Here is a 19,775-nt window from a genome sequence, read left to right as displayed (position 1 = left end):
ATCTGCTGCTTAGAGTCTGAAACAGCTTCGTAGGGCCAAGATTTAATTTCTGCCTGGTCTCGATTGCGCCCAGATACTACAGGGCTGAGCCAGGATGTGGAGCATTACAGCGTCACGATTGGCTCAGAGCGGGAAGAAAACACCGAGGCTTATGTCCCCGAAAGGTGTTGAAGACTCAATAACTGAGGGAACCTTCTAGTTGGAGCCGATAGTTCAAATTAGGTTTCTCGTAGTACGCAAATGCTCCTAGCCTTAATATCTCCACGTCTCGCGACGTTGTATTCTCCCTAGTCTTTCCCGACGAAGCCTTCAACTAGTAGTGCGACTAGTTCCAAATCCCAGTCTAGCAGGGTACTCCATTGCAGCATTGTCCAACGTCGTCATCAGTGCACCAATACCCGTTGCAGCAGGTGCCGTCGCAGTGACAGCGGGCCTCAATCTGATCAAGTAGAGTCAGTTGATTCCGACAAAATCATGGCGCTGGCTCCTCGCGCGGGTTCGACTTACAAAACCTCTGGCTAGGTTGCGGTCTCCGGTCGTTGCCATGGAGTTGGCGCTGGCAATACCAGCTACGAGAAAAGAAAGAATGGTAGGAATTCTCATTTTGCCTGTGCGATGAATACTCTGTCTTGACTTTGGTTGTTCGGAATGGTATTAAGGTGGTTCATTTGCTGAACGACACCCAGCCCTTCTTATAGCTGAACTCTGCATCGTGTGTCACCAAGTTTACATGGTGGTCATCCTTCCTTCGGTCGATTTTGTCACCGCAATACGAATGCCTGGTTTAATCCTGTCATCCTCCTTCAACATGGGCGATACCGAAGCAGCAAGACACACAAGGATTGACGTGAATCCTTCGTGGTACAATATCTGCATAGCACGCCGATATAAGTTGGCTTCACCTTGGCCCTTCCTTCCGACTAACGGGCCAGATCAATATCTGGAAGGTGAGTGTTCTTGCCGAAGGGCGAAGGATTCACCAGACATCCTACGTGGGCCGCTAGTCTAACGGAATGTTAGAAATCATATGTTTCGATGGCCTTCCTCTTTTGGACCTACGAAGTATCATAATCACGGTAAGATAAGACAAAATACCCCAGACACCTTGTCCTGATGCTGACCGGCGTGATCGCCAAGTCGACTACCTAGCGTGATGGATTCAAAGCCCTGGGCTCAAACGCCCGCGCCAAGAACCCTCTCTCTCCTCCACGACAAGCTTGGTCAAGCTGGACATATCTTTCAATGTCATCGGCATATTCTAGTCTCCTAATTGATGACTTACACATATCCCGAATGTTTCACTAGAGAAAATTGTCAGGTATCAGTCATCCGCTCACGAGAACGGCTCTGTTGCAGCGGCGCATGACCACAACTGAGGATGGATCAGAAAGAACAGCAATCTCGTAAAAGTGGTCGACTACAAGATTCCCAGACCTTTTTCTGTCTCATCCACTGATGACGTTCATGACTTTCAGCTATACCTTTTCGACCTCGCTGACGCCGACGTCGGCTTCTTTCTTGGCAAGGCCACTGCCCCTGGGAGTAATACCCAACTCCTGTCTGATTGCCTCCATACGGCGCATATCCTCCTCTCCTTGGTTGCCACCAAACAGTTTGTTCATCTCCTCAATGCGGACGCCCTTGGTTTCCGGGACGAAGAAGTATACCCAGACGATCAGAAGAATACAGAAAGCTGTGCACAGGGCTTAGCTCATGATAAAGACCAGAGCGGATGCTGCATGACTTACCAAGGAAGAAGTAGAAGGTGCCAAAAGTGATCGCCTCAAGCATTCTTGGGGTAATCAGAGCCACAATGAACTAGAATTCCGACGTCAGATGTCAATCTATGTCGTTTTAGTTAAGGGAACTTACGTTGCTCAGCCAGTTCGTTCCTATGGCCAGGCCCACTGCTTGGGACCGGACGCCAGGAGGGAAAATCTCGGATGGCACAATCCAGTTGACGCACCCAATACTAAATGCAAAGTTGGCGATGTAAGTCCAGACGAAGACCGTGGCAGCCCAACCGGCTGACTTGTTGCTCGCCCAAGAATCCTTGTAGACCGCGTACAGCGTGCCAACGATCAGTTGGGACACACCCATACCGACGCCGCCGATGATCAATATCTTCTTACGGCCCCATCGATCCATGAACATAATGGCTGGAATCGTGGAGAAGAAGTTGATCACGCCCACGACGCCTGTCGCAAGCAGATCAACGGAGTTACCTGACAGTCCAATGTTCTTGAAGATCTTCGGGGCGTAGTAGATGATGGCGTTGATTCCAGTAAACTGTTGTATTATCTGGAGCAGCGCAGCAATAAGCAAGCGACGATTGAGATGACGCACGACGAATAGAGACTTGTATCGCTGGATGGTGAGTTTTAAGCGGGAAGTGACGCCCGGGTACATCGCCTTTGTGGTTTCGCGATCGAATTGAGCGGCTGCCATGATCTCAAGGAGTTCAAGTCTGAGACGAGGATCATCGGAGGGTACACGGCGGACGCGGATCAGGGTTGCTAAGGCTTCTTCCTCGCGATCTGTAGGGACATCATTAGCTGTTTCCATTGACAGCAACAGCCACACAGTACTTGCCCTTCATTAACAGCCAGCGTGGGGTGTAGGGCAGGAAGAATGTGCCTCCTGCCAGCACTAGTGAAGGAACACATTGGAGGGCCAGGGGTAGACGCCACGCTACGGGAGACTGGCTGTCTCCAGTTCCGCCAATATGCTGGGTTCCGTCTGCTTCACGTTAGCTTGCTAGAACGTCTGGTTTATCCCATACGTACAATCCAGCCAGAAGGCAATCATGATGCCCACGGTGATACCAAGTTGCTGAAGCGCAACAAGGCTACCGCGTAGGTTGGGAGGAGCTAGTTCACTCAGGTATAGTGGAACCACCATCGAAAGCTGACCGATGGACAAGCCGGCAATGAAGCGGCCGACAAAGATCATGGGAACATTGATGGCTGCAGCTTGTATGATCGAACCGATGAGGAATATGACGTTCGCTAGGAGAATGGTCCATCGTCTGGAAAGAGCATCGGCAATCGGGCCGTTGACCAAGGCTCCGACCATTGCTCCGAGGGTCAAGACAGCCATCATCCATCCTTGAAGAGTGGCGTCGTTTGCTAAGGTTGGAAATTGTTTGCCCTTTTTGTTTGTTACGCTGGACACTTGTGACTTGGGGAAGATCAGGACGTACGAAGTTATTCATGACCAGGACACCACTGATAACGCCTTGATCATACCTAGAACCATCATAAGCCTGTTGTATAGATCTTGAAAACGCGCCAACCTACCCGAACAAGACGCCCCCAATACTAGCAAAGCATGCTAGAAAGAAGATATATGGCTGTCGGAAGAGCCCCATGTAGCCTGGAATAATTCAGAACGTTGCCTTGGCGAGGTCGGAGGTAGTTTGTCGACATACCGGCTTCGCCATATAAAACCTCCATGTTTAGTGCTTCGCAACTAATGCGCGTCTCATGGAAGAGTAAATGTTGGTAGCATATGCAAAAGACGACGAAAGGACCTGCAGGTATGGGATGAAGTCGAATCGTCGGATGGTTCCAATCATCTGATCAAGATCTTCTGCGGAGACCTGGGCACATCCTCACATAATAAAGAAGTCCGCATCGGAGAATTCGTTCCATAAACCACCCCACAATGTTCAACCACACTCTGGAGTCCCGATATTGGCCGGGGAAACTGGGGAAAGTGGAGGTTGGCGTCGCTGTGGACCTGGAACCGCGTCGGGCGACTGTGCTCCGAGGACCTGGGGAAGTTGACGATGCCCTCGGCAGTAGAGTTCGTCCCATGATCCGTCGGTCCTGCCCACTCCGATATGCTAGGCCCTATATTACCCCAGTCGCGTGACTTTTCTCATATCGAATTATCATCCTGCTGTGGCCTGACGGGAAGAGGGAAGCGCGTCATTGCAAGCGTGATGTGACATTACTATTTTGTTGACAACCGCATCAGCAAACAATCTTGGGGGTTTCTAGTATGTTGTTCTGACTTCTTAGAGCTCATTGAATGGCCTTTCCAGGTTCACCTTGCGGGGGGAAGGGGGTTGGTAGCCCGGTGATAGGTGCCATGCGATGGGTATTTTGATGTTCGCCAACATCTGCCGGCCATGTTGGCCCCTGGGTCGGAAACCCGATCTCGGCCGAACCGTCAAGGATTCGGATCCTGGCTTGAGACAAAGGCGGCACCTTTCCGAGGACGCTTCCACGAGCTTCAGACATTCTGCCGTTATGCACAATACGAGAGCTTTTGGGGTCGTAAGCTGGAGGACACTAAAGTATTCTGTACGATTGATGGGAGTAAATAGCTCTGCCAGTGTGAAAAGCATTTTCAACGGATCTTTTCAGAGCCCTTTCAATGCGAAATTAGGTTTACATTTTCCATAGCTAACATAATCTTTTAGGTACATAAACCCATACTTACGGAACTGGAGGATGTCTGAGCCTGCCAGATGGAACCAGGCAAAGGGCTACAGCAGGCCGTTTCTGTGTTTGCAGAGGGCAAGAAGTTGTAGCTTAGCGCCTGCAAGATTACACTCAACTACGGAAATACAGACAAGAATTTCGTGAAGCCTTAAGGCCCTGCCAAGTAAAGCAACATATTCAAACAGAAGCTTTGATCTGCACACGGCGGAAACAGTACACGCCGGACTGTCTCCGCCACTTTTGAATGATGCTAGTGGGGCAAGGCTGCCGGACGGGGGACGGAAGGCCGGACACACGGAGGCCCATAATAGGCCGGGCGCACTGCCGTTCCACCTCCAAACAAATATCCCCTGATTTGGTTGCGAAATGCTTGAGTCGTCCATGATTTAGTGAATTCGCTTTGAGACGATATCCTTTCTGCTTGATTACCCCTCAGCGTGTCCTAAAAATGTAACACCAAGGGGTGAGTCCTGCAGTTGCAGCGTGTTAGAGTTATCCCTACCACTTATCGCTGAAGAAATAGTGCGAAATGCCCCATTCAGCTTGCAATCAAATTTTGTTAGGTTACTGAAGCCCGAACGTGCTAGGCGTCGTCCTGCGAACATGCGCGTCACGGTGAACTGTGTCGCCAGCGAATTCGACTTCATTCGGGAATAAGCACGGCCTAACGTAGCCGAGCAAGTTAGTGAGTCGTGACCATTTTTAATGTTGATGCCTGGGCTTTCCCCAATTTTGGTGGATGAAGTGCGTTGATCGGTACATGTTTTTGCCTAATTCGGCTATGGAAAGGGAGGCGCAGCGCAAGGCTTGTCCCGCAAAAGCTGCGCCCTGAGAGCTGAATGCAACGACGCTCAGTGATAGGTTCCATATGTACCTTACATCATTCGGGCCATCCGATGAACGTCCTGTAAGTTCGATTGGCGCAAACTTCATAGTAAGGCTGCGTCCGTCGGAGGATTTCATCCCTTGCAGTTTGCGATATAAAAGACACTGCAGTGCCTTGGCAATCGATGCGTAGTGCTGCTGCATCAAATTTCTCGAACGCTTTGCAAACCCATTCGTCAAAGAACTGTTTTTTCGATAAAACATCACAATCATTGTCGTCAAGTCTCAAAAATAACATGGATTACGAGAAGGACAAACTTCCCGAGGCCGACGGCTACAGCGATCCCCCACCATACCCCGGCAACAACGCGGAATTGCCAGATTACGAAACACCGAGATTCAACAACACAGCATCAGATACCCGGCTAGTCGCGGCGACCGCAAGATTTCCGCCGACTTTGAATTGCTACTATCAATGGAAGTGGAAGCAAGTTTACTATCTGGGGCCTTCGGCCGAAGAGAAAATGTTTGCCATTTCATTTGATGGCAAGCTGTTTTCTACCAAGCAAACTCTTTGCCTTCATAATGGCCCCAGCGACAGGGCACCCGTCATGGCTACAGCAAGCAGAACTGGGATGGGATGGCACGACCGTTCCACCATCAACGTGAATCGAGAGTTTGGAAGCGGGGAGGATATCAAACTTGAAAAGCCCGAAGATGCAGGCTTCAGGAAGAGCCAAGTCCGAGCCTTCCACATGAAAACGCCGAAAGGAAGAGTCGAGGAGTTTCAATGGAGGACATCGCACGGAAATGAGATCAAGGAGCTGGCGGGACACTCATCAGGCTGGAAGCTTGTTCGTATGATGGGACCTGAGTCTATCGGAGGCCACTCAAAGAATCCAGACTTGGGATTTTCGAGTGATGGACAGGAGGTTGTGGCAGTCTTGGCGCACAACATGTCTTGGAGTATGACCAAGGGCTACAGGTTTGCCTTCATGGGGACAGGACTCACAGGAACTTTGAGCGAGGAATGGGAGGCGACGGCCGTTCTAACAGGATTCTGGCTGTGGTACCAACAAGTCACCACGAATTCTGCGGCAGGTGCCGGAGCGGCCGGGGCGGCAGCATGCTGATATTGTTCGTTGGTAGCGCTTTTGATTTGGCACTATTTGTTATCAATACAACATTTGTCCCCGAAGAGCAGGGGAATCAACTCTCCAACCCCAAAGTACTATGAATGTCGTGAGACCTGAATTTGTACTAAAATGAATGAGTAATGCTGCTCAATTATAATCTATGATGACCGTTGGAAAGCCTGGGAGTCCAGGTTCGAGCCTAAAGGATTTAGAAAATAAAACCCCATTTGTCCTACATCATAACCTTCGTCTTCCGCCACTCCGCCAGATGATTTGTGCAATTAGCTGCATCCATAGAAGCTGTTCGGTCCCAGATTTCTACCACATTGCCAGCGGATTTGTGGCATTGGAAGGGCGGACCTGGATAACGTCCCAATGCTCCACGATACACGTGCCATCAAACCGGAAGATGTCGACAATCGCCGTTGGCTCCGGAGCACCAAGTGTGTCCAGGCGGTAGTGAATGTAGCCGGTATTGTTGTCGAAGTTGTTGTGGATGATAGTCATGTTGACCCCGTCAGGCGTGACGAGAGTCGCGAGAAAGTCGACAGAGCTTTGCCTGCCGGAAAGGACGTTCGGGTTATGCTGAATATAGTCCTCCGTCATATGATTCAAGAGGGCCTTTGTGGTGTTCTTTTCCACATAGAAGTCGTTGACGAAATCGTTAAAGATGGCCCGCTGCTCCGCTGGACTAGCTGGGCGGGAAGGACAGTTGGGCAGGGTTGCAGCTGTGGAGTGATAGCTGCCAAGTTTGGAAGCACTAGCAAGAGCAACGACGCTCACGACGACAGAAATGAGACGCATGATGGGTTGCTGAGGTGAGGCGTGTTTACTTGAAGTCGGGTAAAGTCAAGAAGCCGCTTGTTCACGTGTTGGCGTGACGAGTTGGGGTGAAGTGCGAGAAGAGGAGAAGTCCAAGATCAAACGGAAGGCTACTGATTTATACAATCCTATGAGATGTCAAAAGTGGTTTCTGGGTTTGATCATGAGGGTCTTTCTCCTATGAGTTAGAGTATGTCAGGTACGTCGAGGCCATTGCCGAGTGACAGGGGTGACACAATGCTAGCTGTTGACTAGGCATTTTGGCCACAGGAAAACCCATGACTCTTTCCATGCTGAATCGCAATATTCAATTCAGAGTTGTCATTCCCCTGAAGCTTACAAATATCGCTTTGACGTTGATATTAGTTCTGCCAGGGACTGGATGTGACCGACCTGCCAATGACAACGAGTCGAGCTTCGACCTTGCCAAAACGAGAGCAGGAAATACCTGTTGGTCCACTTTTGCTCCCACCGGAGGGCCAAAGTTGAAGATGCCGACCCGCGCGCGCGGTAAAGAAAAGCTTGTCGGGGTTGGTAGTGGGTCATCATCGGACCGCCGATGACACCCGATCGCCGGCCCGGAACCGCCCCTGACTAAGGATCGTTAAGATGACAAGACCATGGGACCTGTTTGATTCCGCTTCCCAGAAGGAACTCGGTGGAAGCTTTCAAATACTTGCATCTTTTCTTGAGGGAAGCTTCATTCATTTGGCGTTGTCAGCCGTCTATTTGAATTCAGTCTTACTCTCATGATCCTCCGGATCGCGAAGAGGAACACCTGTGTGGACTGTTACGTCTGGTGGCTAAACCTCGCAATCGCCAACTGGCCTGCGTGGCATTGACGAACAGATCGCTTGCTGTTCCCGTTTATCCGATAATTATATGACATACAAGTTACAATTTCTTTGACAAATATTGATAATAAGCTTCGTCTCGTCAATACCGCGTCTATGCAGGTGACTTGGGTACCTTCCATCTGTGGCACAGGTGCGTAGAGCTGTGGCATGGGCTGTCCTCTTATCTCCGACGAAGTCCGAAAAACCCTTGCTTTCGCTTACCTAGGCGTCGGTCGACTGTGCTCCGACAGTCATGGAGTTCTGAGGGGTAGCATCACATGTTGTGGCTTGATCACGATCATCAGTGGGCCGAGACACTGTGGAGGCATGAACATCGGGATAGATGATCTAGGAGTGTTACCGGGAACTATGAGACCTTGAATTGCTCTACGACTGGCAGCACGTAAACTTTGCGTTGTGCAGGGTCCTATATCTTCGTGGCTGCGTGAACATGCACAACGATGCAATCATCAGGTCCACCTCAGTCAAAATGCCCGACCACCGTGACAGTCCGGGCTTGTGTCAACTGTCAAAAGAGGAAGAGCAGGTGTATGAGAGGCAGCGCACCAAATGACCCTTGTTCTTATTGCTCCAAGACCGGAAAGACATGCAGCTTCGAGAGCCCACCCGATCGGACCCCTCTGACCCGGAAGAACCTGGACGCAGCCGAACTTCGGTGCACACAGCTCCAGAATCTGCTGCGATCGCTTAATCCGGATCTCGATATCGAATCGGCATTGAATCAGCCCGGAAATCAACGGCTGGAAAATGACGATAGCTCCAACACTCCGGAAGAATCCGACGAAGTAACCCCGCACAGCTACGAATGGCACGAGGGATCTCTGTCGCCGGAATATAAGTCTTCAACTCATGACAACGATGGCATGGCCATGCTTTCGAGTCACGACTCTGGATACCTCGGTACGAAAGACAACTTTCATCGTTCTACTGATTGTCCCGGTTGCTGATCAAAGGATTATGTGACAGGAAGCAGTTCTGGGTCGCAACTGCTAGGCGAGATCGACTCGGTCATACGCGTATCAAGCACACCAAGGCCCAACCCACCGACATCACGTAAACGTCGCAGACAATCATCAAGTTCTGCCGGACTCCCACCTCCAGAACCTTTAGACCTACCAGTATCATACGTCGCAAGCCGCTTAATTGACGCCTACTTCCTTCTCTACAATAACTGCTACCCCATATTGCATGAGAAGACCTTCCGAGAACGAGTGAATGCAGGACACCGGCAGCGCCTCATTCAATCACCATGGCGTGTCGTCTATCACATGGTGCTAGCCATCGGACACTGGTTATCAAGTACCGAAACAGAGCATCTACAATCCGGACACTACAGTGCAGCGAGATCAAATTTGTCGCTTCAGATGCTGGAGTCAGGCACGATTGAGACAGTGCAGGCATTTCTCCTGATGGGAAATTACCTCCAGAAGAGAGACCGGACCAACACGGGCTACAACTTCATCGGGTTGGCATATCGAATGGCATTGGGGTTGGGCCTGCACCGCGAACCTCCGGGACCCGAAGACACCCTCGGCCATGAACGCCGGAGACAGCTGTTTTGGACGGTATACTGCTTCGAGAGCGGCTTCAACATTACAACGGGACGACCACCGACGATGTCGGATGATTTCATCGACACTCGAATTCCACGCAACATTGATGACAAGGTAAGAGTCGATAGCATTACGTCAAATGTGACTCCAAATGCTCATTATCCAATGCAATAGGAGTTGTCGTTCAAGGCACCCGTACCACCTCCGGTCAACTATCCGACTACGTATTCAGCGGTAATATGCCAAGCTCAACTGGCGAAAATTGCCGATGCTGTCTACCATGAATTCCTCTTAGCAAAGACGGCAAGTACGAAGGTCGAGTACCGTGTGGCAGAGACCATGGAACGGGACCTCAATCGCTGGCGACAAAACCTACCCGGGTACTTCCTCACCACAGACTGCCCAAATTGGTTTAGGGCACCACGATCTGTTGTCCTCTGGAAAGAACAGAATCTTCGCATTCTTCTATGGCGCGGCAGCCAGAAGTACCACAGCTACCTTCCAACCAAGACCAACGCAGAAGAAAAGTGTCTTGAAGTTGCCATGCAAAGCATTCATGATATCGCCACCTTCTGCATGGCCAATGAAGCCTGTCTACACCAGGGCCTCATTTGGTACGCGACGTATTTCTTATTCCAGGCCACGTTGGTCCTGGAAGCCAATTATCTCACCGAAACTAGTCGGCCGGAAGAGGACAGGCTGGCTTGGCAGCATTCCGTGTCGAAGGCGCGCGCTTGTCTCAAAACGCTGGAGCAGAAGAGCAGATCAGCGAAGCGCTGCCTGGAGATGTTGGATCGCATCCACAGCCAGTTTCAGTTTCTACCACAGCTTGATTTGGAGCTGGATCCAACTTGCTTCCAGGTGTCTAGCCTGGGCCAAGATATCACGACAACATACCCCGAGAGCAGTATCATGCCTCCTGCTCACGATTTTATGGAGCTGCCCAGCGAGAACGACTTTGCGTTTTACGGGGAAAGTCAACCTGTGTTTGGCGATGATACGGCTGACCCGAGCCTCCGGATGTTGCTGAACGAGGCCTCACTTGACTTTATGGACAACATGCCGCTGGACCTCCTACTAGGTGACTGGACTACGTAGAGTTAACCGAAAAAAGCCATTCTAAGTACGCTCGGGAACATAGTTGTTGTAGCTACCTATATCATTCATTTTAACTCACTGGTGGCATGGCGTAGGAAAACAAAAGTTCAGATAGTGTAACAGTAAAAACGTCAGATATCGTCACTGAGATTCGCCACTGCCAAATCATCGCATCTTCGTTCTAATTTCTATTCCATATTCCTTGTCCAAGTCTATTAGCATCTATTCCCATGTTGCTTTCTTAGGGCAAAACATAACCTCCGTCAATGATGACATCGCTACCTGTCATGTACGTGGACGCGTCACTAGCCAAGTACAGATACAGGCCCTTGATCTCCTTCGTGTGGCCTTGTCTTCCCAACGCCGCCATGCGGTAGGCTTCTTGCAGCGCCAACGGACCAGCGCCCATCTTAGTGTCGAAGAAACCCGGGGAGACAATGTTGACCCTCGCAAACTCGCGCCATTCGCGGGCAAGAGACTTTCCGAAATGCGTCACGTACGCCTTGGTGGCGTTGTACACGGGCTGATCGACGGGCACGTTGACGATGTGGCCGCTCATGCTGGATGTGATGATGAGGTTGCCGAAGCCCTGGCGGTGGAAGACTTCACCGGCATACTTTGAGCAGTACACGATTCCGTCAACTATCAAATCTTAGCGATACTCTCACCGAGAAACCCTATTTAGAGATCTGCAGCAACCTACCGTTGACCGACATCTGTTTCCTGTACTCATCGAGAGTCTGTTCGAGGATAGGCTTGGAGATGGCCATTCCTAACACGGTGTAAGTTTTCTTTCGACGCTGGTATCACTGCATCAATGGTCAACTCACCAGCATTTGCGATGAAAACATCGATCTTGCCAAAATCTTGCAGAACTTTGGCGATGGTTTCTTGGACCTGGTTGGAATCCGAAACTGAGAGGGCATAGTCAGCAACGGGGTCTATGGTTCTAGTTTTGTCAGATCTGCTTACCGTCGACCTTGTATGCTGATGTCTTCACATTATGAGTGCTCGCGAGATCTTTCGACTTCTGAACCGCTGCATCATTTCTATCAAAATATTAACACCGTAATTCCGGTTGATCAACTGGCCAGAAAACTTACGAGTTGTACCACAACGCAACATTGCCTCCGGCTTCAGCCATCGCCTCGGAAACGGCATATCCAATACCATCCGCGGCGCCTGTAACGACAATTACCTTGCCCGTGACTTTGAGCTGTTCCAGAACGTTGGAGGGTGTGTTGGGAAAAGGCCTGGGGAAGCCCTCGCGGGTCTTCTGGCAGTCATCGTTGGACATAGACATGTTGGCGTTGGTTGTGATATGACTTGGGTTGAGTTACTGTGACAGGAAAGGCCCTACAATATTTGTCAAATCATGAAAGTTCGTCGCTTTAATGAGTGAGCTGGGTTGAGACGTGGCATCGGCCGCTCCGCTCCGCGTCGGTGTGCTGTCGTCCGAGAGGGGATTCTTGGTGGGGGCGGGGCAGGTACCCAGCACTGAATCATTGGGGCGCATGTCACTGTCGGCTGAGCCAATCCCGGCGGGCAATGAAGACTGATTTTTGGACTGGACGGTCCTTCCTGACGTCATATGTAGAAGCTAAATATCTCTCAAGGTATCAGAGAGCTTGGCTAGTAATTTGGGAGATGCTCTTGGCGCTGACATGGAAGATAGTTAGAACATTTGCATGGTGGTTATGGACAGTTTAGGGAACTGCATGCCACTCCTGAGTCTCAAGCTCAAACGATGCTTTCGCGACGCTAAGAAACCAAAACCAGAAAGTACTTCATGCTCTATACTTTGAAATGCATTACACGGTAGCAATATCATCCTCGTTACTGAGCCTTTCCATTTCTCCATGTTACCCCTAATTTTGCCCCTCTGAGGACACAATCTCCAGCAGGTTCTTGAACAACTCATCCGAATCTTGGCCTAGAGGGCTAGCCATAGTGAGCGCCTCTTTCGCGTCCACGGGAGGATAAATCAGCGCCTGGTTTATGTACGTTTTGATCCGCTTCGCGAGGTCTCCGTGCAGTTTGACCTTTCTTTCCCATCCCTCGCCAATGACTGCCCCCCATGAACCTAGGTCGAGACAGCAGTTGTATGCAGCCTGCGAATACTCCATCATAGGTTCTTCAAGTAGCGCTGCGGCAGCGTTATGCCCAGACACGCGACCAAGTTGGAGTGCATGCTGACAGGACATGAGCGCATGGTGACCACTCGGATCTGCGATGACATAGGCAGCGTCACCTGTTGCAAAGATATCCTTGTTCTTCGAGGTCTGAAGATACATGTCGACATGCAAGCGACCGAGAGAGTCTTTGGGTCCCTCTATCTGCTGCGCAGGAGGGGATGCTCTCATTCCGGCAGTCCAGACCGCTGTCTTTGTCGGGATGCGCTCGCCGGAGGCAAGGATTACTCCCTCCTGGTCAACTGCTGAGACGGCAGATCCAAGTTTGGTCTCAATGTGTAGCTCTTCCAGGGCTTGTAGAATGATTGGACGAAGTCCGGGTCCGAGTTCCGGGCCAACTTCTTTGGCACTATCCACTAGAACGATACGTGGCTTTTCAATGTGGCTAAGGCGCTTTGGAAGCTCCGTTGCGAGCTCGATGCCCGTGAAGCCGGCCCCGCAGACGACAATGGTGTCGCGGGCTGCGCTCTGTTGGTATGATGCGAGGCTTTCGAGATGACGCTCCAATCTGGCAGCAGCATCTAGCGTGTCGATATCGAATGCATGCTGTTCAAGTCCGGTAACACTTTGAGGCTTATTAAGGCGACTTCCAGTCGCGATGATGATTTGGCTGTATTTGACTGTGATGTCTTTCCCCGTCGGCGTATGAACCTGCACACTTTGTCGGATGCCGTCAATCGATTCGGCAGTGCCCTGGACAAAGTCGATACCAGCAGACTGGAAGAGTGTCATCAATGGATGAGACATGCTGGCGGCATTGCTCTCATAAAGTCTTGGCCTGATCACCAATGTTGGCTCCGGCGCAATGACAACAACTTTGACTTGGTCGGTCTTGTTTTTGAGGTTGATGAGACGAGTTGCTGAGAGGGCACTCCACACTCCTGCAAATCCAGCTCCAATGATCACAACTGAGGCCGACATGATAAAGAGGTTTGAGTAGTCAATATATGTTAGGCATAAGATAACGTTGGTTAGCTAAAAACAGCTGACGCTATTGCATTCCGTGTTCAACTTTTATATTTTCTTGAGATATCCGGATATCCTAAAGGACCCTCAAATTTCAGAGGCAAAGGTCACTGGCAGTTCCTAGTGCTTAATCCGGTGGTTCTATTGGGCTCTGAGCTGTGCCACACATAGTGCTATGTAATAAGCGGCTACTCGGGTCCCTTTGTCATCATCACGGGCTCTTGTTGAACACCCGCGCCGCTATGCCGGATCCAGTACCCGGATACCCGGATACCCGCGTCCCCGCTGATCTCTTGCGCCAAACGCATCAATTGCTGGAGTTCGACATGGGCTCTACCACGAATCATGCCATGGATTCGACCAACACTCCGACGCGCCAGACGAGGGGAGGGACGCGATCCTCTCTCGCATGTTTGCCGTGTCGATCAAAGCACTTGAAATGCGACGGCAAGCGGCCCCAATGCAGCAGATGTATTGAGTTCGAGAAGCAATGCGACTTTGCTCCATCGCGAAGAGGAGGGTTAGACCGGGCGGCCTTGGCGGAGAGACGCAAAAGGCTTGCCGCCGAAGTCCCTGAGTCTGATTCGAATGGAACCTCGACACCTCGCTCAGAGCAACTTGGCCAACATCAATCGGGAGGTGTTCCAACCCAAGTACAAGGCTGGGAATTGTTGGACGACTTCAATTTACTTGACGGGGCAACTCTCGGAAATGAGTCGGCGCAGTCGATTTCAAGATCATCGCCTCATAGCCATGCTGGAGACATTGAAACGGACCCTTTGATCAAGTCTTACTACAAGAGCTTTCACAACCTGCATCCATTTCTGCTACCACGAGCCGCCTTCCTTCGACTTGTCAAGGACCCTCCTTCAATGCTCAACTTCGGCCCACTAATAGCAGTGATGCGTCTAATCGGCAACATCTATGTCACGCAAGAATGGTCTATCTCACTCAAGGACCAGGCGGAAGAAGGTTTACTGCAATTATCCCCAGACAACCCAGTACTGGTTCAGTATCTTTTGCTTTATTCCATTGCCTTGTTTTGGAGTAACTTCAAAGATGAAGCGAAACACCATATGGACTGCGCCACAGAGGTTGCGGAACGTCTTGGGATGCACAAATCTGACTTCTCAGGGCAGTATAATGCCGGCGAACCAGTTCTTGAGGAGTCGTGGAGACGGACTTGGTGGATGCTTTTCATTATTGATGCATACTATGCTGGGACCTTGGGAACCATGAACTTTAGAGTCGGGAACATCGAGGCCACGGTCGAGCTTCCTTGTGAGGAGAGAGAATACGAATCAGAGGTCAGCAAATGCGGTCACCCAGCAAAGCGTGCCCGGCGAAAAGCTAACTCGTATTAGGCCATCCCTCCACCAAAGACTTTGGAAGACTTCGACTCCAGAGAGTTCTCTCCTGAGACTGTTACTTTCTCATCTTTCGCGTACCTCATCAGCGCTGTGCGTTGTGCGGCGTTGGCGATATCTACCGTGCCCAAGGTCGCCTCAAAGGAAGACTCCGCACAAGTGATTCATTCAGCCGACTCAACCATCGACGGATGGTCTCTGCTCCTTCCGAAGGAGCGTAGAAATGTCATGTCAAAAACAGGACAGATTGATGAGCTCATGTTTCAAGCAAATCTTCTCATCGGAGTGTAAGATACTCTTCTACGCCTTGATCGCAATGGTCCACTAACATCAGATGTAGAGCGAGCATTGGCCTTCATAGGCCTCTATCTGACCTGAGGTTCAACCCTGTGGAGGACGTGTCAAGCTGTGCCCGAGAGCCACCTGTCGATAACCCGTCGTCAGACTTGATTAACGTGCACACTGTAAGGGTACTGCGAGCAGTCGAGTCGCAAATCCGTCTGCTGGCTTTGCCATCTAGACCATTCCATCACACCCCTTTCACGACCTGCATGGTCAGCGAGGGTACACTTGCGCTCCTTTCAGCTTGCAACTTCTTATTGCAGGGCAAGCAGCTAGCAACCGCGAGAGACCAAATTCGACTGACGATTGGATGCCTGAAAGCTCTGGGTGAATTTTGGCCAAGGACCGCTAAGAACGTGTTGGAGATACAGACAATTGCCCGCCATGTTCTCGGTTTGAAAAGGAAGACTACGAGTAGCGATGGCACGCAGACTTCGAACGATGCGACTAGTCAGTCAGGCGAGACGGCTACTACAGGTTTCGGACACAGCGGCTCGAGCAATGAGAATGGTATACTCTCTTATCTTGGGTCCATGGAGGATGTCTGTGGATGGTATAATCTAGGGGACTTGAGCTCAGATTTCGCGCAATGGCCCGAGCATCAGACCTAAACTTGTCGGTGGACTTCTTACTCACGTTGTATTTTCGGATGTTTCCTGCCCAATTAGGATTTCCGGAAGTCGAGGTTGAGGCACTCAGCGATAAATCATTGCTGAGGGATGGATTTGAGGATCTTCGAAGCATCAAGAGGCGCAAGCATACGATTCAATCAAATTGTCAGAGAAAAAGTATGTCCACAAAGGTTCAAGATATGATACTAAAACGGCCATGGAAGCCCTTTATTTACCCAACATTAATCAAGGAGAATGTAAATTGTGGTTCCAATCCCATTTATATCCACCCTCGTCACTGATAGCTTTTGCATATTTGCTGCCTTGTCAACAAATGTGATGAAGATCCGGTTTCAAAATCCTAATGTGCCCCCCTTTGTCTCGAATGATGCCGCCTGTGTATGTTGTTCGCCGTTTCAACAGCTGTTGATGGCGCCGTATCTGTTGTGCGTAGCATGCCAGTATGAAGACTTGATCATGCCACTGGAGCAGACTATCGTCGTGGCGAAGTACATATAAACCTCGTTTCCTCCGAATGGTGCGCCGCAGCCGTTTGGCTTCTGAACGGTGCAACCAGGCCAGCGCTTCAGGTTCTCCCACAGCAGGTGGCACACAGCCGGAGGGTCATCGACATCGCTCATCTTGATCTCCCAGAACCTCGTTGCCGCATTTTGAGACATTGAGCATCCGGCTTCGGCTGAGGCGCTGCCGATCAGACTGGAGATGGCGACGGCACCGGCGGTGAGAATGGTGAAGAACTTCATTGCACTGAGTTAAAGGACAAGGTGGTATGGGAACGCCAGGTTGGAACGAGTGGATTGCCGCGGACGAGAAAAACTCAGAGATCGTTGTTGTGACTAAGAGACCCAAGAAGGATGGATTCAATGACCGCTAAGTATGCGGATTGTGTGATGAAGGTGATGATTCGTTCAGTCAAGAAACGGCGATGAAACAGAATGCATTTATATGTTGAGAGCACCATCTGGGAATCTCGTGTTTCTCTCGTTTTGACTGTTTGTTAACAGAGTTTGCTGGTGCTTCCCATTTTTCAAAGGGAGAAGGAGGCGGGAGACAGAGGAGAGGGCCTTGAAGGAGACGCCATCGCCATGCTGCGAGATTGCCCCGTGCAACAGCTGTTGTCCTCGGATGAGAAAACTCCAAGACTCGCACGGGACGAACGTTTTCGGTTCCGGGGTTTGTGGACACTTTCAGCCTGCCGTTTCCTGGCCGTGTTGCAGTTGGTGATACCCTGCATCCGTCCAGGACATGTCTGATGCCTCCCTTTCTTGCGTGTGGTACATACCATATAGGTATTGGGCGTTTTCAACTCCAGGCCTGTAACACAATGGGCCGATTCCCCTCATGCAACTTGGCTTTCAACAAACTGCGCACGGAATCACTCTCCGTTCAACAGGCAAACAAGGCCAAGATGTCCCACAGATGCCCGTCGCTGTTTTGCGGACTACATAGAACAATTTGCCCTGGTTTTGCGATCTCCATAAAGAAATCCACGTGATAGCTCTCCCCCTGGCTAGGTTCTTCTTTCAGTTGGTTCAATTACGTTTGTCATGGGCCTCGGATTGTCTTGCGGACTCCGCGATTTATCATGCCCGATAGTTTTCCCGGCGTGGTTCACCACGTGCTATGGATGTTAAAAGATTATCACAACTGCACCTGACGGTGATCTTTTTCCGGATTGAATGTGATTGCAGATTTTAGCAGCAAATATGGCGGAATCGTTTTCGGAAAATTGATGTCCACAAAAGGATCCAGCTGAAGCCTCCGACCATGGGCTGGGGACTCCAGTAAATATCTTCCACCTCAAATCGAAGCGATTGTTTTCGCGAAGCAAATTCATCAGATATATCTCGGAAGCCCGATTATAGCTGCTGCAATTAAAAAAAATTGAATATTAGTCATAATATGGATGCTCTACGTTGGATACCATTGAGGTGTGAATTAAACTTGTAGTAGATCTGAAATCTTACTCGTAAATCGATTGCATGCGAACACTCCTCCCGCAGCGACCGAATGAATTGTCGGAGGCGGCTCCGAGGCCGGGTCGGACGCTGGCTGACAGCCCCCTCTCATGAAGCTTAGCCAATGTCAACCAGGGGGCTGGTGAGTCCCACCGACTCCCACGTCCGGCGGACTTCGAACGGAAACTCTATTTGATTGAGATTCGACTTGTTGCCACCCAACTCCTGTCTTTATAACTGCATACGCATGACGGAACACGTATGCATGCAAATGTGCTGTCATCCCTCATCAAGGAGCTTCTGCGCCGGCGCCGGCGTCTGTGCCCGCAATTTGTCAATCTCGCTACATGACTTTCACCATCTCGCCAATCTCAAACCAGTACAGAAGCATAAGGTGCTGACGATGGAAATAGGCGCTTTGAAACTCAAAACTTTTGTTCTTGCAATTCTCTCCAGGGTTGTCATCTCACACGCACGGAGATAGCCGTTAATCGTACCCTCGTGACCGGCCAGGGTTGCCTGTGGAAACCTTGCCACTCACAGCCCTCTCGAAAGGATCGCTTTCCGCATCCCTTGGGCTCGACTTCGCCGCGATGAAAGCTAACTAGCCTTCTTTCAGGCTGTCGATGTCTGATATCGCTTTCGGGTTGATGAAGGTAATTTTCCCAGCTTCGCAGGGCACATTGACTGCTACTTTTTGAGTCGCCCTTTCTCTGTCAGGCGCCCACATGCCGGCCACAGATTTTGTAGATAGTCAAGTTTCAGTCAATTCACGCCGCCAAGAAGAAGAAACTAGTAGCCCTATCTGAAAGTTAATGAACGATATACGACGTATTGCGTGAGATTGTAAAAGTCTGGCGGCTAAATCGCAAAATTCATGAGATGAACGTCGGTTCGATGATAACTGGATAACCCCTGCTTGCCATGTGGTTGCCGCAGACAATGGGAGTCGTTCTGCCCGATTCTCTACATAAGGCGATGGTGGCTGACTCGTGAGGGCGCTGTTTTGTTCCTTTTCAAGAGGGAGAAAACTTCCCCCACGCGGAGACAAGAAGTAACCGCACTCCACCAAGCTCAGTGACAATGACGTGACGATCCTTGCCGCAGTCTACCATTGTTCTGGAATCTGAGCAATTTGTAAGGATATCACGAGTTCCAGTAAACATGTCAATAACTTTCAGCAGGCAAAACCCTCCATGATGGAAACCTTATTGTCCGAAAGTCCGTTCGCCCTCCGCAAAATACGACGACTAACTAAACAAAGGGCAGCATTTCTTCTGAGGCTCGTTTCAAATGTCGGCGAAATCCTACTAAACAGAGCCGTAAATCGGCTGTTCTCTCCACCAAGGCCACTTGTTCTCGCGAACTAGGTTTCTACAACGGTCCGCTCCACTAATCAAACTTTATTTCATCGCGTGGCCCCTCGGACTATGGACTTTTTTCTCCCTCGAGACCCCCTTTTCCCATCACATTGGATCGCTTGGGACCATCCGCTGCCTTCGTCCACCGATTTTGGAAAGTCTTTTGAAGCGATGTAGCATCGAAACAACCACAGTGACCAACGGCAGAGTGTCAA

The 19,775-nt window shown here is 50.4% G+C and overlaps 7 protein-coding genes across 7 annotated transcripts; 2 read left to right on the top strand and 5 right to left on the bottom strand.

Moving 5' to 3' along the window:
* Positions 1 to 1,475: 1,475 nt before the first annotated feature.
* Positions 1,476 to 3,075, bottom strand: COL26b_007132 (uncharacterized protein; the record flags this gene model as incomplete). Its single annotated transcript, XM_053179934.1, has 4 exons — positions 1,476 to 1,693; positions 1,749 to 1,818; positions 1,873 to 2,537; positions 2,787 to 3,075. 4 exons carry the CDS (start codon positions 3,073 to 3,075, stop codon positions 1,476 to 1,478), a joined length of 1,242 nt encoding a protein of 413 aa, XP_053036142.1.
* Positions 3,076 to 5,572: 2,497 nt separating this feature from the next.
* COL26b_007131 (uncharacterized protein) lies at positions 5,573 to 6,409 on the top strand (the record flags this gene model as incomplete). The annotated part of the gene is made up of 1 exon (XM_053179933.1): positions 5,573 to 6,409. One exon carries the CDS (start codon positions 5,573 to 5,575, stop codon positions 6,407 to 6,409), a length of 837 nt encoding a protein of 278 aa, XP_053036141.1.
* A 321-nt stretch (positions 6,410 to 6,730) lies between these two features.
* On the bottom strand, positions 6,731 to 7,216 carry COL26b_007130 (uncharacterized protein; the record flags this gene model as incomplete). The annotated part of the gene is made up of 1 exon (XM_053179932.1): positions 6,731 to 7,216. The coding sequence occupies one exon, from the start codon at positions 7,214 to 7,216 to the stop codon at positions 6,731 to 6,733; it is 486 nt and encodes a 161-aa protein (XP_053036140.1).
* Positions 7,217 to 9,455: 2,239 nt separating this feature from the next.
* On the top strand, positions 9,456 to 10,742 carry COL26b_007129 (uncharacterized protein; the record flags this gene model as incomplete). Its single annotated transcript, XM_053179931.1, has 2 exons — positions 9,456 to 9,758; positions 9,819 to 10,742. The coding sequence occupies 2 exons, from the start codon at positions 9,456 to 9,458 to the stop codon at positions 10,740 to 10,742; spliced, it is 1,227 nt and encodes a 408-aa protein (XP_053036139.1).
* Positions 10,743 to 10,983: 241 nt separating this feature from the next.
* On the bottom strand, positions 10,984 to 12,045 carry COL26b_007128 (uncharacterized protein; the record flags this gene model as incomplete). The annotated part of the gene is made up of 5 exons (XM_053179930.1): positions 10,984 to 11,384; positions 11,446 to 11,514; positions 11,573 to 11,656; positions 11,715 to 11,791; positions 11,846 to 12,045. The coding sequence occupies 5 exons, from the start codon at positions 12,043 to 12,045 to the stop codon at positions 10,984 to 10,986; spliced, it is 831 nt and encodes a 276-aa protein (XP_053036138.1).
* A 565-nt stretch (positions 12,046 to 12,610) lies between these two features.
* COL26b_007127 (uncharacterized protein) lies at positions 12,611 to 13,681 on the bottom strand (the record flags this gene model as incomplete). Its single annotated transcript, XM_053179929.1, has 1 exon — positions 12,611 to 13,681. The coding sequence occupies one exon, from the start codon at positions 13,679 to 13,681 to the stop codon at positions 12,611 to 12,613; it is 1,071 nt and encodes a 356-aa protein (XP_053036137.1).
* Positions 13,682 to 16,636: 2,955 nt separating this feature from the next.
* COL26b_007126 (uncharacterized protein) lies at positions 16,637 to 16,984 on the bottom strand (the record flags this gene model as incomplete). Its single annotated transcript, XM_053179928.1, has 1 exon — positions 16,637 to 16,984. The coding sequence occupies one exon, from the start codon at positions 16,982 to 16,984 to the stop codon at positions 16,637 to 16,639; it is 348 nt and encodes a 115-aa protein (XP_053036136.1).
* Between the last annotated feature and the right edge of the window lie 2,791 nt (positions 16,985 to 19,775).

The sequence above is a fragment of the Colletotrichum chrysophilum genome (genome assembly GCF_026319265.1).
Source record: "Colletotrichum chrysophilum strain AFK26 chromosome Unknown scaffold_56, whole genome shotgun sequence".
NCBI lineage: Eukaryota > Fungi > Ascomycota > Sordariomycetes > Glomerellales > Glomerellaceae > Colletotrichum > Colletotrichum chrysophilum.
This window is presented reverse-complemented; position numbering and strand designations above follow the sequence as displayed.